Raw genomic sequence first — 19,624 nt, forward strand, 5'->3', positions numbered from 1 at the left:
AAATCCTTCAATCTAGCTCCTGCACTGGAGAACCCCCAGCAGCAGTCATGTTTCTAGTGCGGCTTTCAATGAGGCGTGGAAATGAAATGGAAACTTTCATCAATCAACATAGGTGGCCAGTTATGGTGTCAGCGCATTAGGAATAAGAAAATGGGTTTCTTTATAGTGTTCAACAGTCACACACGGAAAATCCCATCATAGACGAAAGAGTGAGGGATCGTTCTCTAGTTTCAAGAAGGCAAGAAGTGTCCTTGTTGTTGCCGTGTCTTGCTGTTGTCAATCCTGCTTTCTTGCTTTTTACGGCCGTTATAGTTATTATTATCTCCGCCAGGAGATCATGCGATCGCTTGTGCGAGCGCATCCGTGAGTGATTGTGCCCCTCTGTGTCTGTCCACGACAAATCTTGCATTCTGCTGCGACAAACTGGACTATATTTTGGGGTGGCCACTTTCTCAAAACACCTTTTTGTTGCCTGTTTTATGCTGCCAGTCTTAACCCTAACCCCGAGCAGTAGGAGCTGCTAGTGATAACGCAGTGCATGTAGATAGTAGTACTTAGTAGATCCTTTAATTAGCACCCCTCTGTACTGAATTGAGAATCGAATTTGAATTGGAAATCGTTAAATCAATAATGGTTTTTGAATTGAATCATGACCTCATGAATCAAAATGTAACTGTGAATACATCCCTGGACCTGAGACACAGTAATTCCGTTCCTTTTTATTTGTACAAACATAGACGTGTATTTGTCGAAAAAAATAGACTTGAACTAAATAATGGCTTCATGTCGCGGTCACGCCCATGAGACGGATCTGAGACGCACGCCTCCACAGACATCTGTGGAGATTAAAATTAGAGCGAATGTGAGAGTGTGAAATGTGCGAGTGATAAAAACCCGTTGACACACTTGTGGTCTAGGCGGGGGGGGGGGGGGGGTACACCTCAGAGACACCTGGCGGAGATCAGCGCTCTACTGGGTGCACCTTCCTAGTTTGAGCTGGATTTAGTCTCTGCCTCGTGTGTGTGGTTATTGCATTTCCTTGTGTTTCATTTCTATTTAGACTGTAGCTGGTGTGCCGTCTTTGGCCGGGTCTCCTTCAGAAACAGAATACTATCTCAGGGGACTTCCTGGTTGAATAAAAGTATAGAAAGAAGCTACATTGATCCTTATGGCTTCGTTAGCCTAATTAAGATGACAGAGATAAAGAGCATTTTATTTGGCAGTCAGTACAAAGCTATGTCTGAATTTTTACTCCATTTCTTTGTTCAGTCTTTAGCAGTTTTATCATGGACTCATGTATGTTTGGTGTTTCGACAGGATATGACTTCTGCTTACTCTAACATCGCCTATTACTCTTGTCTTGCGGTGTCGCATGGTGTTTATGTTTATTTCATGTAATAAAAATAGTTTTCTTCTTTTTTTTTTTACGAACCCTTCTACAAGCAAACAAATTACTCTCTGATGCACTTGCGATTTTGATCAGACTGACGAGACGTGGCAATAGTAACATGACACCGTGATCTCACTTTTTACACGACGTTTTGGTTTTACGGTGCACAAATACAGTAGATCCCAGGTGAATTTGGACAAAGCGTATCAGGTTGTCTAACCAGGTCCTGAATGACCACATTGGCGAGAGCCAACATTAAAAGAAGTTAAAAGTAAAGCAATGAGCTCTGTGGACTTTACTTTACTTTCAGCACAGTAGATCACCTCTCAAAAATGTGTCCTCGCATTCATTTTTTTTTTAATAGTAGATTAGCATAAAATAAGCACCCCCGTAGTATAAAATGTTATTTATTTTAATAGAATTTCCATCTGCCCATCCCATTTAAACAAGTACTTTAAGAGTTAATGAACACATTATCTTCAGAGCAGACCTTGACTGTGAAATTAATTAGACAACATAAAATCCCTATGGCATAAAACTCCATTTAACGCATAAATATTGGGTAGTGCTCAGCTGAAAGCTGGAAAATGGGTTACTTAAGGCAAAAAATGATTAATGTCAGCATTTTTTAGAAGCACCGGTGACAATATAACCTCAGGACTTGGACAGAGTGCTCGCACTTATTGAGCTGCCAAATGGGTAAACAAATTATTTTTGTTACACTCGATGACAAATTGTTAATCTGATGACTTTTAAGAGCACTCTGAAACGCTGTAACACTCTCTTTTGGTTTAGCCACATCAAAAAAAACAGCAACTTAATCTGCTCTTTAGATTGTATTGTGTTCAAAACTCACAGTCATTAAAAGCGTCACTATTGTGCCATAGCATAATGTACAAGGAAAGAATAGAATACAGAAAAATATGTATAGCTGAACATGTTAATACATTTAATGACAAACTTCCTTTGTTGGCAGAAAGGAGCACATACTGTAGGACTGGCTTTTTTTTTTTTTTTTTTTTCACTCAGTGTGTTAACATGCACAGATTTTCAATTTGACTGTGACCAGATCATGAAATACTCCAGTTATTACAAGTGATATGTAGTAAAGTTGAAGCCCAGCTGACAAAGTTGCTTATCAATGACAAGTAATGGAGATACGGGCTACTCTGCTGATTTTATTGGACATGTTTTCTTCGCAGGGTAAAACATCAAGGCCTCTGTTCCAACTGGTTCTTAATAAAAAAAAAATATATGACAAAATCAATTTCAGAGAATCAAAATCCAAAATTTTTCTAAAAACATGACATTTTCTTATAATAATACAACTTCTTTCTCTAAATGTTAAGATCTTTTCCACAAAACTATTACTTAAGTCTTATAATACTGTTATTTTCCTCTCTCAATGGTTTGTAATTGAATGACTTATTTCTTGAAACTACATCTTTACTTTCTTAAAATATGACTATATTCTCTATTTTCTTTATCTAATACCACCCCTAATGCGTCATACTCGTCAATTACTTGATGGGACTTTTAACTTTTCAACAAGCATTTCAAGCAACAGAACTTTGTGGTTATTGTGCTTTTGTACACCAATCAAAGCAAAAGACAGCGTCAAAATCCCAACAACAACATATTCCTCTCGAGTTGTGCTAATAGAAAGATTGTACCTGCAGACTGATCTCCACATCTGTCCAGACAGTGTCCCGCCCATCATGTTTATTTTTGGAAATTCAGCAGCTGTGATCCATGTGCTTTAGTTTAACCTTTACCTTAATTTGGTTAAACACAGTAATCGGGTTGTTGAGTGCATGTTAACATACTGATTTAGTATTGCCAGTACAAATTTACAGAAATTTGAATATTTTAAATTCAACATTTGCTTTTTAAAGATTCAGTCCCTGAAGTAAAAAAAAAAAAAAGAAGTCGAGGGTATAGTGTCAAAATGCGTTTGCTGCTGTGCAATTTCTATCGCTCATAAACTTGAGTACATATTTGAAGCGAAGATAGTATGCATCCCGACTGCAGTTTGTAAGATTACATGGCCTCCATTCGAAGTTCACATGATTTTCATGTTGAATTGTATGGGTGCCTCAGTTGGACTGGCCTCCTCTGGTTCCTCTTTACGGGGCACATACTCAACCTCTATACTTGACTTCGTGTTGTGTTTCCCTCGACTCCAGAGGAACAATATCACAAGACAGAAGAGGACCACTCCGAGGAAAGAGATAAATCCCATGGTGGTTGCGATGATGAGGGTCTTTACGTCAAACGGGAATGGAACCGAGGCCCGGGTCACATTTGCACCTTCGTCGCTGGGTTGGTTTGAAATGAAGGCAAATGTCTTGTTTGGCTGGTGTGGCCAATTGGGGGAGTAGCTATGCACAAAAAGGTGAGCGGCTTTGGTGTCGTTGCCCGCTGCATTGCTTGCAATGCACAGGTAGGTGCCGTTGTCTTGGATTTGGGCGTAACGCACCTCCAATGTGCCTTCAGTAGACACAGAAAGTCTTGACCCCGCAGTTTTGGTAGTGATGTAGTCCTTCTTAGGGGAAAGCCACATTATCACAGGGACCGGATCGCCCTCAGCTTGGCAAGTGAAATGAACCGTAGTTCCCTCATCTACATGGCTCTCTTGGACCTTGTAATCCATGATCTTTGATTTCTGGCAGATGAAATAGTCAGAAGGGAGAATGTCTGGGAAGTCCTTGAACTCTTTTCCTTGAACAACCTCTGGAGAAGCGCACATGGGCTGCTGTCTGTTAAAGTTGAGCCTCCACCGCCGGCGGAAGACCCAGAGCAAGCGACAGTCGCAGGCCAACGGGTTTTCATACAACGCCAGAGTCTCCAGGTTCCCCACTGAGTGGAAGACAGACTCCTCTATGGTGCTCAGGCTATTGCTGGATACATTGAGTACACGGAGGTGGTTGAGTCCTCGGAAAGAGTAGGGCTCAATGGCAGCTAATCTTCCACCAGCCAAATGAAAAGCCTGAAGCTTCTGGAGATTGAACAGTTTGTTCCCTTCCACCGTGTGAACGGGATTGAAAGACAGATTCAAAAAGCGGAGATATCTGAGGTGACTGATGGCTTGGTAGGGGATGACGGTGAGATTACAGTTTGTGATGGACAGTGATGTGAGGTTGAGCCCAAACAAGCATTTTCCGGTCATGGTATCCAGGGCAGGCATTTGGGAAATCTCCAGCACTCTGAGCCGATACAGCCTCTTAAAGGAGTAATCCCTCATGACAGTGACGTTGAGATAGCGCAATCGAAGTGACAGCAGGTTATGCAGATGGCTCAGGGCATCAGTGGGCACTGAGGCCAGATTGCATCCCTCGATGTTGAGGCTTTCAAGGTTGCTGAGGCCATGAAATGATCGGGGGGAGATGAACACTAGGTCGTTGTCACCGACCTCCAGCGCCCTCAGGTTGTACAGCTCCTGGAACATATAGTCGAGGAGAATGACAATTTTGTTCTCGCTGATATCCAGCTGGGTGAGGTTGGTCAGGCCTGTGAACACCCCCAGCTGAATGAGCTTGAGCTGGTTGTTGCGCAAACCTAGAGTCCGAAGGTTCATGAGGTTGCCAAAAGCCCCGGGCTCAATGGACGCAATCGTGTTCTCGTTAAGCTGCAGCTCCTCCAGCTGAGGGTAATTAATGAACTCCTCGGTCCCCAGAGTTTTCAGGCGGTTCTTGCTCAGGTCCAGCAGCTTTGTTTCGGTGGGTATGCCCTCGGGAAGAGCTGCCAGTCTCCGTCGGTGGCACACGACGGAGCGCTCCTGACCGTTGCAGTCGCATCGGGAGGGGCAACCGGTGGTGGATCCGGAAAGGACGGTGCCCAGCATGAGGATCAGGATGGGCTGCCAGCATGCCACCAAGTAGCTGTGCCCTCCTGCCTCCCCCGACACCATCCTACTGCTTACCTGTGGAGACATGGAGAGAGAGGAGGAGTGGTGGTAAACAAATGGCAATGACAATTATTGAACAACTCCGCGTCGTCTCTTATTAACAGATGGAGAACATAACCTTTATGCCCTTAGTTCCTAAGATTAGAAAATTGCACCAAATCAGGCACCATGATGCCGTTATGTTTTTTGTTAAATGTGTGAATAACTACCGTGTGTCCTTGATTCTAACTGAACACACTCCTGACAGCTTTCAGGAGGCAAAAGCTAAATGGAAACCATGTCGGTGAATATATTTACATAGCTACCTGGATATGTCTGCCCGAATATATACAAATAACAAAGGGTGTCTTGAATTTTTTTTGTCTAATGATTCATTTACTGAAATGCTTTCCTTACATTTCATTAAAAAAAAACATAGAAATGCCTGAAGAAAGGAGTTTAATAACATACCAAAGCAGTTTTGATGAACTATTGCTTTACAATTACAATTTCCGTGACAATGAACCATTGTCTGATACTAATGAGTCCTCCCGTGCTACAGGCACCATTTAGCCTATTTTCTTAACGTAACCTACAGCATGAGCTCAATGCATTTCTTACATCAGAACTGTTGCAGAGTCAGTGAAAAACACAATTTTGCTTTTATCCGCACACCTTTTTAAAAAGCCCATCAGCCTTGCCTTGCATAACATTTCATTATGGTGATTTTCCTCACAAGTAATGAAATCAGCCAATCAATGAAAGGACTTGGTCACACAATATAACCACCCTGCTGCGCGTCTGACTTCTGAGCGTGCTGAAAACAATTACTGCCAATATCAGTGACACATTGTCTCCGCTCACACAGACTGTTTTTTTTTTTTTTTTTTTTAATTAGCGGGCCAAGAAAATGCCGTGCTATATCTTTAAATGGCTCCCTGAAATATTTGCAAACTTAACACATCCCATGCCACCGCTGAGCGCCTGACCTTGCGGTGACATAAAACAGAGATTGCTGCCAAGCGGTGATAAATGGAGAGAGGGCGATTGTCAGAGGACTTTAAACCCCTATTTGATTTTGACTCGGGGGAACTTTAACCTGCTAAAACCTTCAAGCTCTGCTTCTCCCATCAATCACGGTTTCAGTCGAAAGCTCTATCGGGTGGGACACACTCTGAGAGCAGCCTCATGCAAAGTAAGAGAAATCCGGCTGTGATTTGATTCCATTTTTTGCCATTTTTTTTTTTTTATCTGAACAAAAACAGGTGAACACTGAAGCAAAACATGATAGACAAGTGGTATATTGCTTTACAACGGGGGAAATAATTAAATTCCACGTTATCGTGATATCATTAACGAATAATCAGTGATGTACAGAATTGTGTCTTTTAGATTTCAAAGAGGAAATTTCACTATGAGAGGATAACACAGTCTCTGTCAGAATATTTATCATGCGTGGGCGCTGAATAGGCACTGCGCACTCAGTCTGCAACTCACTTGCAAAAAGTGCTTCGGTGGGAGTGCTTCAAATTATCGGCGTAGTGCCTTTTAGAAACCTCTTTGGCTGTCTACCGTGCTTTTGCAGCTTTAAAACGTATATTAAACTTGATAGCGTAGCTTAGAACGATTCCGCTTTTATTGCACAAACACAAATTAAACATCGCCCTCTCGGTGAATTGAAACCGTGGGACCGGAGCAGGTTCGGATTGTGGTCTGAGTAGTTCCAATGGAAACGATAATTGCAGCTTCCGCTTTCACTTCCTCCAGAGCTGTTCATTTATGTTGGCTGTATATGTCAGAGGCGTCGGGGGTGTCAGTCCGGTGTGTGTGTGTGTGTGTGTGTGTGTGTGTGTGTGTGTATAATAGAGCATAATACAACAAAAAAAAGCAGACTGTCAGAATGAAAGCTTAAGTGTCCATCGGTGGCTCCTTCGCGAACTCCCACTCCAGGCTGTCTCGCACTAATTACATGAATTTGCAGATGGTTGGCGCGGCGAAATATCTTCTAAAACAAGACAAGCACTCATTCAACTTTGATCCGTTGTGACGGACGCTAAACATTTTGAGTGAAATGGAAAAATTATACCGAAAGCGGAAAACGTGTGACGGTTGTGTTTTATCTGTTGAGTGCGATTTTCATTTTTCCGGGGCCACAATGAATCAAGACGCGCGCGGCTCGCACGATAATCGGAAAAAAAGAAACGAGCAAAAAGCGAATGCGGTGGCGATTTTCTCACCGGAGTGCCATGCATGATTCATGATTCATAGTGTCGTGAGGGCAGGGGGACTATCAGTGTAGATCAGATCTGCTCGCTGTATATCGCCACTTTGTTTTGACCTCGAGCTGCAAGTTGTGAAAAAGATAGAGCCGGCAAATGACCTCTCAATTACTCCCTTATATACACAGATTTTAGTCTTTTATGTGTTTACATTTGGGTTTGAAGTCTTTGAATTGAAATAAGAAATCCATTTTAGCCCTTGATCCGTCGCTCCGCGTGGTCTTTTGTCCCCACCCCCCCCGATTCTTTCTGCGATGGTTTTGTGCAGTGAAGGACTATTTTCTCTCTTCCGTCCTCGTTTGACCGCTTGCATTTTCTCCGCGGACCTCTCGCCCCTTTCCGTAGTCTTCTCTCAAAAAGCATGTCTCGGCTCACCATTAGTCTCCATATAGCATTTCAACCCGTTCTCAGTCCCGGTGCTCCTCGCCCGTCTGACACGACGCTACAGGTTCTGCCACATTGTCCCCGTCAGTCGTCAGTCACGTGATTCACACGAGGTCACGTGACCCGTTTGTCTCGCGTTAAGTCATAAGCCAGTGAAGGCAACATCAACCGAGCTCTTTTTCCCCCAAAACCCAACTTAAGTGGTTTTCATAATTAATTTCCTGATAATGCTTTCATAAGAGAGAAAAAAAAAAGTTTTTAAAATACAAATGAAATGGTTTCCTGGGATGAAAAAAAGAAAAGAAAAGTGATTCTGCTTGCCTGCTTGGGTTTTCTCCGCGGAGCTCTCACCCTGTCACAGTCTTCTCTCAAAAGCATGTCTCAGCTCGCCATGAGTCTCGTGCTGCCTTGAATCCCTGCTTCTCCTCTCACATGGCCTCGTGGTTTGATTCGTGGGCAAACCGAAGAGAGGTGTGCGCCGCTAACGGTTCAACGGATTTCTGCAGGCAGAATGCAGACACATGAGCCACAGGCATCGGTGCATTCATGCCCTTTGGTTGTTTTTAAGCACGCCGGTTGTGCTGCACAACCGGGTTATTTACATTATGAGGAAGTGGAAACTGTACTGTATTTGTCTACCAGTGTCCCTGTCGGATAGTTCCAACTTGTGACAGCTGTCTTGAATCATCAATGCAGCTCTGAGTTCTGGGAGTATTTCCCTTGATATATTGAATTATTTAGCATTTTGTTTTGCTTGATGTGCATGCAGTTTGGGGCGCGAATGATTTGTGATTTCTATTTCTGTTTTTCTTTTCATAGCTGACAAATGCTGCTTATTGCCATTCAAAAAAAATGTCCCAATTCTAATAGCACTGTTTGTAATTAAATTACAATTGTATTCAATTCAATTAAATCAGAGTTGAGGTCCTTTTTCACAGTGCTGGGCCATAATTCAATATGATGATTTATTGTGTTTAAGTGGAATCTCATGATTGAAATCATATATCTCAATTCTGGCAACCAAATTAATAACAAGCACATAACTCAAATTTCTCTGGAAATGTCATAATGTTGCTGTGAAGTTCTTAATTAAATGAAGAAATACTCTTACATACATTTTTCAAATATTTAATGAACAGAAATATACAAAAATACACGTGATATATATATATATATATATATATATATATATATATATATATATATATATATATAGTTTTAAGATATTAATCTCATAGGGATAGAAAGTTTTGGTCATATATTTTCATGAAGGTCTTCCTTTGTCACAACCCTTAGCCTCAACATGAGAGCATTGTCTTTTGGGAAACACCATTTAGTGACGTTACACCTCACACATGGTTCAGTCTGTGATGCTTTCCTGAACCCCCCCCCCCGGGATCAATAATGGCTCATCATATCAACAGGGGTTAAAACTTAGCCCCATCACGTTTGTTTGCCGATCGACAGGATCGCGAATCGTCGATGAGGCAATACAGAAAAAAACCCTGTGAAACCCCTTTAAGTCCTTCAAAAAACTGAAAGTTTCTTGCCGAAAGCTAAATTTGAGAAGATTACATTTGAACACATCATGACGTCATTATAACCTTTGCCCAATACTCATTTTAACTGCATCAAATCGCGGATCAACTGCGGTCCGTTAGTCCACCGCCTATCGATCAAGGTTAAGCTCATCTTTAATCTCGATCGACTGCGCTCTCTGATTCTAGCGTCCATCTTCTTCAGTACTGTCTCGGACAACGTGCTCATCAGCACCTCTCTCACGCTTGTCGTTGGCAAACAATTCCCAAACAACTTTTCATTATTGTTCAGAGAGTAGACGATGAAACAAACAAGGAAAAAAAGGGAAGCTACAGCAGCAAGTAACAAGTAAAAAGGATTTAAAAAGATTGCCTCATATCACATGTTTGTGCTCAACTGACAAATTAAAGGCAAACATTTTAAAAGTCCAGAAGCAAACAAACAAGAAAACCTTGTGGGCTGCATAAAAGTGACAGTCTCTTTAAGTAGACTGTACTGCAGTATGTGATGTCTAAACTGCAGATGGGACACAGATCTCCCGCATGTGCAGATCTGGACACGCGACAGCATCACATACCAAACAGCTGTGATATTACAAAAACCCAACGACCCGCAATAATGATTGAAAACTCGCAGGGTGAATATAGACACTTAAGAACCGCACTGCCAGCTAATCTGCATTCTCCAGAGGAGCGAGCGGCGAGGTATGAGAAATCCCATGAAAACAAATCCTCCATGCAAGCGTTAGATAAAGGTAACAGCCCCTGCAAGCGCCCCCCCCCCCCCCCAAAAAAAAAAAAGAAGCGGCGCGGCCTGACGCGCCACCATGCCAGGATCAAATGATTGGGGAAGGCGTGCGCGGGAACGACTCCCGTTGAGATGCAGAAACACACCCGCATGGGGTCAGCAAACTCCCGCTCTCTTTCTCTCTTCTTGTTTTGACAGCAGTATCCTCTCTCTAGCAGGGCTGGAGAAACACACACTTTTACCTCTCGAGTTACCGCACACAGCACACCTAGACTGCAGGAGATGGCGTCAACAGAGATCATAGGAGTCCGGAATCGTTCTACAGCGAATGCACAGAAGCTTCTTTTTTTTTTTTGCAGGAACGATTCATGCAAACGTTTAAATTAGTTAAGACTACTGTTGGAATACCTGCGTCAGTTTGTATGTATGCATGACCGCACGGTAAATTATTGTATCATTAGCACCGGTGGCAAACATGCCACCCATCTTTTTTTTCTGCATTGAATAATTTGGAATGACAGAATAAAGCACATTTGAGATATGACAAAAAAAAAAAAAAGGTATCCCGGAGTGCACCTGCAAAGCTCTGCGCCGCTGTGTTAACAATCATGATCAAAGAATCATAAAATTGTTCATAACATTATATTAGAACAGCGGGAGGGCAGGGAGAGGAGTCGAGGAGACCGATTTAACTGGGAATCTACTGCTCGGTCATAAAAAACTATCATCAGTGCGATATCTTAAAAGGAGCAGTTCACCTCAGTCAAAAATATGTATTTGTCCTCTTACCTTTAGGGCTATTCATCAGTCTGGACTGCTTTAGTGTGTGTGTAGCGTAGTTTGTAGTGTTGGGAGATGTCTGCCTTCTCTCCATGTTAATGGAACTACATCGGCTTGCGGTGCTCAAAAGCGCCAACGAAATACATTTGTAAAACTCAAGAGCAATGTCTCTTTCCAGAAATCATGACCCATTTACTCCAGAGAATCCCCAATATCAAACCAAAGCTGATCAGTTGCACTATGGATTTATATGTATTTTTTCTGGGGGGGGGGGGGGTTGGGGTGAACTGTCCCTTAAAGGTCCGTGAGTGGGAAAATAAAAACCTTAACCTAAAGGCTGCTTATCCTATTATCCAAATCCATGCGGGTATTGGAGCGTTTGGCATTCTCTGCGGGTGGTTTTCAGTTTGACAGGTGACACTGAAGATTAATGTTTGCTGAGACGCCCGGGGACACCGGAGCATTTGATCACAGGAGCCTTGTTCTCCACCTAAACCATCACTGTGGTTAATGGAACTGAAAAACAACGGGTCTCCATTAGGCTGTCCATTTGACTCCGTCTGTCTTAAAAGTATCTTTACTGCGCTCTGACCAACACTGCATTCATCCAGCTGACGAGGAAACGTTGGCCCGGTAATGGTGGATGCTGGGTCCAAAAAAAAAAAAAAAAAAAAACCATCAGTGTCATCGTGTGAAAAGCTTTTGATTTTCTAAATTGCACTAATACATTCTCTGTATTGCACTTCTCGCGCAATAAAGCAATAATTAACGTGAGCTTCAAACACCCGTCTCTCTGCTGCGGTATGTAGTCCTTCGCTCGTGTTCAGACTGCAGACTGTGCAGCACACACCTCCACAGGACCAGCTCTATGTTCAAAGGCATCCCAACGGGGGGCCGGCCAATAGCAAAGTCAGTAAGAATTGCATCCTCCTCGCGTGTTCATCCTCCACACTAGTGACCTGGAAATAAGCAGCATCGAGATCAGAAGGCCCCTCTCATCTCCTGTGCGGTCAGTGGACGAGACTAATCGTCTTACATCCTCCATCGTTTGTAGTGCACCTTTTTTTTTGTTGTTGTTGTTGTTGTTGTCTTTCTTACCATATCGTGACCCGATAAGCGGGTAGTTCATCGTTGGAGGCCACAGCATTTTCTTAAAAAGCGCTCAGGTCAGCCGGCTCTAGCAAATTCAATAATCAGGTCTTTTGTCACAGCAGGGGGTAACGTGATAACAATGGCTGAATTCAATTTAGCTGCTCCACTTTCAGGGTCCTGGTATGAGTAACAACAGCTTTTCCTGCTGCGACGAATCAAAATGTCTGCTCTGGAATAAAGAGCCCCTCATGAATCCCTGGAATTACAAGTCTAGATAGAAGAACTGTGGTGTATCACGGCAACAGGAGACCCCCCCCAGTAACACACTTGGTTCTAAAGGCCACAACAAAAGTTAAACACGCAATTCTTCTCAGTGTCGGGCTTTATTAAGATCACCTAATGTTGTCGGATAGCCTGCCTTCATCGCGGTGGTGTGACGTGTTCATTCTCAGACAAACTTCAACAGAGCGCATGTGCCTGAACCCTCTGCCGTGCAGACAAAGACTCTCAATCCATGATTTCTAAAATGTCTAATCCTTACGGTCTTTGTCTTTTGAGAACAATCAATAAAGTGTGTTAGCATCTCAGAAATGAACAACTGGAGCGCTGTCAAAACATTGTGTTTTTAAAAAAGGAAAAAAATCATTATAAAACATCTCACTCAGCAAACAAAAGTTGCCGTTTGGAGTCGATGGCTCGAGGCGCGTAAGAAACACAAAGGGAAAACCAAAGCACTCAAGAGTTCTGAGCCGACACCTACGTATCACGCCCTGAAGATGACTCCTGCCGAAACGCGTGGGTGTCAGCCGCGCTTGAATAAAAAACATTTTACTACAATCACAACTCTGTAGCTCCAGTGGGTTCATTGTATGTTGAGTGGATGTCAATGTAATGATAATCTGACACAAAACATTGTTTTGTGGGACTTTCGGAAAAGGTTTTTGATGGCTTGTTCCTGTACATAAACAATTCCAAAAAAAAAATTATTTACAAGATGCTGAACTGTAAGGGAACTTTAATTAATAGGCTCATCCTGATTGGCTGGGGTTAAACCATTCCACCTTAAGCTTCCCCGCCCATTTATTCACTTTCAGTCGAAAAGCAATTGTGTTCCTTCTTGCGGTTTAGAGCTAGGGGCGCTGCAAACAATTCATGATATTTGGGAGCATTCAGCAGCTACACTGCGGCGATCGGAGGGCTTCACAGAACCACATCCATCAGCCACCGGGAGGACGACATGTGACAATGGCCTGAAATCCCATATGAGAGTGTTTCTTATTACTTTGCAGTGTCTCTTGGTGTAGATGGCTTTGCTATGAGGAACTACAAAAGTACTGAAACATGAACATCTAGAGAGCGTCTCGTCTATCTGGCTATGTATCTGGCTTTCGCCAAAATTGGTTGGTTCTTGATTGAGTTTATTTGTATTCCATGGTTAACCATGCAGTTTGGACCTGTTTGGACCCCTTCTGGCATTGAGAGTAATTACAAAAACACTGTTGTCATGTGCTTTTTGGACTGTCTCAAACAGCCAGCAGCTCGAAAAACGTTGAACGTGAATTTCCGAAGAGGCATTTCTGGATAAACTGATCACACATATATTGGGAATCTTAATAGGCTACTTTGCTGGCCTGAATAATTATTTATTTTAATAACAGCTTTAAACATAGCTTAAAAACGTTGTTATTTTTGACAATAAATGGCGAGGGTAAGCAAAGTGATCACACTTACGCTCTAAAAACGACGCGATGCTGAAGCGCCCTAGTGCAGGCAGAGGGAATAATGTCAATAGAGCTTCATCCGAAAGCTCCAACTGGGTTCATAGATGTCTGGTTATAATGTGTAACCTCACTTAGAATTTCTGTAGTTGGCTCAGAATAAATATGAATTGTAGGTTTAGCGTGACGTATCGTATTGTGTTGTATTTTATCCTACCCTATCGTACTATAGATTGTTGATAAATCAATTGTTGGTAATTTAGTTTGGATTTGTTGAATTTAAATGTGTTTGATCAAACTTCAGTGTTGATTCTCAATACAGTGAGATTAGGAGAATCAGGATTTTTATGATACCGCCACCAATGGAGATCCACAAAATGAACTGTAAAACAAAGCCACAGCCGTTAAGCTCGGTGGTGTTCTCGTGACTACCGTGTTGGACTTTAATTCTTCAGGGCAGTTCGTTCGGCCATGTGAGCGATGTTCCAGTAATCACATTAATTTAAGCCAATATTGGGTCTTACAAAAAAAAAAAAAGAAACGTCTCTTTGGGTTCCTAGATGTTCGACGGTCTTTGCCAGGCACTCGACTCTCTGAAAGACTACTTCTACTCTACTTTTTTTTCACACTGGGCTGGTGGCATACAATCAGTGTGTGGGAGCTTTTGAGCTAGAAGCTTTTGAGCTGGGAGCAGCTGCCCACGGTTTTACATTGGGAGGTCAGTGAGAGCCAGAGGGACCCAACCAGTCGGGCTTTGGTGAACCAAAACAATAAACTGGATGAGGCTGAAAGCTGCTCAGAGCTGCAGACTGGGCTATTCATTCAGCAGTATTTATAACCCTTTTTACGGCATCATTTGAGTCGGTGTGGATACAGAAAACACTGCTTATTGGAGTTTTAATTTGCCGTCCAAAGGCGTTTTCTTTCGCCTTACATTATATATCAATATATCGAGATCTAATTAAAGATGCTGATGAACTCTTCAACAGGATCGGCTCCATGACAGCGATGTTCAAACGGCTTAATTCTCCCTGATCCTCATTAAAATATTGGAAGAACAGGGCCTGGAATCAACCTGGCAGTGTATTTGACCTGTTATACAGTCTTACCATGCAGATCTGTTTCTTGGTTCATTGACAAAGTCTTCTCAGTGATACTACAAAAGAGGCTCCTGTCTTCATTAACACCCATTCCTCTTTAAAGTCGAGTAGGATCAGCTGGAAATTACACAAACCTTTATTCCCTACTCGCCATCGGGGATTAGAAAATGTTTTTTGGACTGAGAATTGAGAAGAGAGGGCTAAATGCCGTGCTAAAGACAATTCCACGTCAAACAAGCCTCTCACGGCCCTCCATAGAGAGCTCAATTGGAGATTTTTTGAGAGGTTTTCACACCAAATCACTCAGCCGATAATCGCCGGCTACAGTACAAATTTGAAGTGCCTCGGCATTTTTTTTTTTTTACAGATACAAGGAAACGAAACCATTCATTTCAATAGTGTGCTCAAATTGCTTTCTTCAACTTGTTTGCCTCGGTTTCTTTAAAAGGAATGCTTCAGCCCGGGTGTCGATAAAGAACCAAACGTGGCATAAAGATTCCAAAGGCCTAATTACGTACTGCCGAATTCCTTACACTTTTGAGAATTCAGAAAGACGGAGCAATAAACACCGCCAACATACCTGCCAAACAAAATTGACGAGATGAAAAGACGAATGGGAAGAGAAGGGACTCTTTGCAAGATTTCCTCTGTGATTAGTTTGGTGTCATAAAGGCTCTGCTGTGCTGGAGCTCGACTCCAGCCGGGAGCACAAACAAGAGGCAACCTCAGTCCTCCGTCCTACCAGCCTCCTCACTGCCTCATATTTTGCATAAAGCTGTTATTATTAAATTTAAATGAGGAAGGCTGCCTGCTGCCGAGCGGCAGGACTGTGACCTTCTGAATACATTTCTAGAACGCAAATTTTGAGGATCCTGTGATGGATCTGAATCCGTCTGTCACCTCGCCGTCCAGCAGACACGGCGTGGTAACGCGTGGTCCACTCTCACCGTTTTCCCTTCTCCGGGCGGCCGATGTTACCCGTTATGTGGCAGCATCTGGACTCCAGATGGACCTTGCTTCAGAGAACGCTCTAATGGTAACACCCTGGATGTTCTCTGGCCACTTTTGTCCACCGCTCCTTTCTGGGGCATCGCAAATGAACTGTTATGTGCAGGAGTGCCCTAATTGTCGCTGTAAATAACAGCCTCTATTATTACAGCCCAGAATCAAACAGCAGACAAATAAGACCGTGAGAGACCCTACAAAGGCTTCAGACGGAGGTGATTAGTCATTCTGGATCTTTAGCCGTGTTGTCATTGAAATATATATATATATATATATATATATATATATATATATATATATATATATATATATATATATATGTGCATTTTGAAGTATCGCATTAGAAAAGCATAATGAAACTTCCCCAATGGCAGAAAAAATGGCGAAAACATTGTTGAAGCACTAAATTGATTAACCTTTTGGACCCTAGACCGATTTTTAGGGTTAGCCGAAACCCCTTTAGGGAAACCCCCTTGCCGAATAAATTCTGACGTAGCGAACATTTAAGTCACATGACTGATCAGCTGGATATTCCCATAAAGTGCGAAGGCTCGTCTTCTTCTCTAGACGGCGCGAAACATGGCCATTAGTAGCTGACACAAAAGAACAATTAAAACTTGCCCGATTGAAGGAAATTCCTGAAGATCTCTCTCGATGTTTCTATCGTATATGAGTCAAATGGCCAAACCGACTTGTTTTTGTTTCTGCTTCGCAACCTGTACTCCTCCTACTGCCGGATTACAGGCATTAGCCGCCTACAGCGCCAACTTCTGATGAAACCAAGTTTATTCGCTACAAACCAGTTGATGGAAACACAGCTACTGCTACCCACCATTGATCACATATAGCGAACTCTGGAACGAAACATTCGGCTTTCTTGTTAACGCACCTACTGCGTTCGTCTCCCATACAAATGCTGCTGATTATAACGTCCTCCAACATCTGATTTGTTCACTTGACTATTTATTCCATTTGAACCGGCAGTGAAACTGGAATCCTTCTGTAAACACATTACCTTGGCTTTGATGATCCCCATTTGATCTCGCTGTGAGAAAATTGTCCGGCGTTGTATAGAGCGGTGTGTCACAGAACATAAAGCGTGTGACAGCATGTGACAAAGCATGGTGGAAGCAAACAAAATGAACATCAGCACTGCTTTTGAGTCCAGCTGTTTAGTTCAGTCTGTACTGGAATCGACTGGAGTGTAGGCTCCACAGTGCTGCGTGTGTCCTAATCATTTTACTAGCATTAATAGTTTTAAATGAATTGTTAATAAAAGGGATTATCCACATTTTATCGGTTGCTGCATTTGAATAGAGTTGAGATGTATCAGCAGAACCCTTTGAGCTCATTTTCCCCTGAGATGTCGGTGAGTTCATACTCCAGGGTGCTTATTATTTCTCAAGTATGCACTATCTGAGGAGGAGCGTATAGTTAGGAACCTCTCCGGATCCTATATATTCCGCACGCTCACTTTGCTTCAACGTCTGTAGACAATTTAAATACATCAGCATGGACTAGCGCGCACCCACACACACACACATACACACACACACACACACACACAACTTCTTATTATTCTAATTCTGTTAGCAACAGAGCAGCCTCAGACTGTGAGGAGGGGGGGTTGTGCTTTCATACAGGTATTTAAACAACAGGCATTTGAAGCATGTTTGCCATTTTACCCATTGGGCTACCCCCCTATGTGCAGCTGTCACGTACGTCCGAAATGTATAAATACGAGTCCAGTTGTATCCGCTGATTGTGTCGGAGTTGTGTTTTGTTCGTTTGTTTAGATCCTCATTAGATAACTGCAAAGAAATGGAATATATGCGGTAACTCAAACATATTTTACCGCAACACACATTTACAACTTTACGTTTTATCATATATATATATATATATATATATATTGTCCAGTCTTGTCATACAGACGTAATATGTGCATACGTGTTGCACAATGCAAACAAACTCATCCCGGCAGCGTGTGGACAAACAGTTAGCTGAAGTCAAGCCTTTGTTCACCAAGATGTAAGAGCCATAAAACATGCTCGTTTCGGTCCGTCGCAAAAATCGTGCTTTTGAGCGGCAGACGTGCTCAGACAGTGACAGGCGTTCATAACTACCAATACGGTTCCAATCAGCTGTCACAACCTGATTTTCAGGGCCCCAATTAAGGGCATCGTCTGGCTCATAAAGCCTCCGACGTGAAGAGCAAGACCCTTCACTCACTCGGGAGAGCGTCAGGGCTCTGTGGCTTTCGCCGAGGTTGTTAAGTGTTCCGTTGAAGCCGGGGAGGAAGAGTCGACTCATCGCTGTCCTCCCCGATGAGGCTGTTTGCAGCCACGGTCGCCAAAACTCGAGCATTACAAATATCAAACTGTGGGAGATTATTTATTCAGCCTTGCATGCATGATCACCGGGCATCATTCCCCCCCAAACAACCCACCCTTCCCACCACCACTAACACCCATCCATCTAACCTGTGGCAAATCCCAAAACACCTGCATCGGATCCCTCATAGCCAGAGCCAACAAGAGAAATACATAATAATAAAAAGCCTGCTGAGAATGAATAAGTGTGAGTCGAGATGAGTTTACTGGCGATTTGAAGGAACATGAATGTTAATGAGGGCAGATTAGGGAAGCAACGACAACCACCCTGGCACTCAGGGAGAAACCAATAACACACACACACACACACACACACACACACACACACACACACACTCTGCTGCTCAGCCTCACACCTTCAGCTGGGATACGTACAACAACAAATAAAACAAACAAGGCAGGTGTGTTCGCAAGCATCCACGCACACAAATGTAATATGCACACACACCTAAACTACACACTGTGCATTCAGACGTCAAGGGGGCACTCATCATCAACCCCGGATCGCACGGCACAGAAATGAAACCCATCTGGATGACAAAGCACAAATAAGAACCCGGAGAACCTCCTCGGTGAATAACTGCCCCCCCCCCCCCCCCCCCTTTCCGTCCCGTCCAGCTGCCCACGATACACAATTTCATTTCCCGACGTTAATTTTCTCCCTGGCGATCCCCCCGGCGCCACCACTGCACCATAATAAATCTGATCCAACGCCTCAGCGCTCCGAGCCCACCATAGAGACGGAGCACTTACCAGGACTGTCATGCAGAGAATTCTAATTCAGGCAGCTCCATGTTGCCAAGGAAATTCAAAATGCCTCCGAAAGCATGGAGACAGGGATGCGGGACTCAACGCAGGCTGGATTCAAGCAAGGAGGGTGGGGGGGTGGGGGTGGGGGGGAGGTGGAAGAGGGACGTGTGCGAGCGGCGAGAATCCCTCGTCCGTGGGGCATTTGAGAAATGCCTCCGTCCTCTCCAGATGCTCTAAATCCGGCAGCACTGATAGGCTGACATGTAAACACACAGGCGGCTTCTGCTGGCTCACACGCGCTCACATACATGCTGCACCTAGCGGAGACAGAGAGAGAGAGAGAGAGAGAGAGAGAGAGAGAGAGAGAGAGGGGGAGAGAGAGAGGGGGAGAGAGAGGGGGGGGGGGGGAGAGAGACAGGGAGGGAGGGATGGCTGATGAGCGAGGTGGGAGGAGGAGCTGCAGTGTACCGGGAGAACGGGAGGCTGAGAAGAAATAGAAATGTTGTCTGATCGCACCGGAAGCATCCTCCTCTGATTTTTTTGTTTACTAGTTTTCCTTCT

General features: G+C 43.4%; 1 protein-coding gene across 1 annotated transcript; it reads right to left on the reverse strand.

Moving 5' to 3' along the window:
- Window positions 1–1,781: 1,781 nt before the first annotated feature.
- lingo1b (leucine rich repeat and Ig domain containing 1b) lies at window positions 1,782–19,353 on the reverse strand. Its single transcript, XM_068724391.1, has 2 exons — window positions 19,067–19,353; window positions 1,782–5,312 (listed from the first exon to the last, which is right to left on the reverse strand). Exons 1-2 carry the CDS (start codon window positions 19,076–19,078, stop codon window positions 3,453–3,455), a joined length of 1,872 nt encoding a protein of 623 aa, XP_068580492.1. The 5' UTR covers window positions 19,079–19,353; the 3' UTR covers window positions 1,782–3,452.
- Between the last annotated feature and the right edge of the window lie 271 nt (window positions 19,354–19,624).

Source organism: Cebidichthys violaceus, unplaced genomic scaffold (assembly GCF_023349555.1).
Source record: "Cebidichthys violaceus isolate CVI_PGR_0920_01 unplaced genomic scaffold, fCebVio1.0.p SCAF_30, whole genome shotgun sequence".
NCBI classification, from domain to species: Eukaryota; Metazoa; Chordata; class Actinopteri; order Perciformes; family Stichaeidae; genus Cebidichthys; species Cebidichthys violaceus.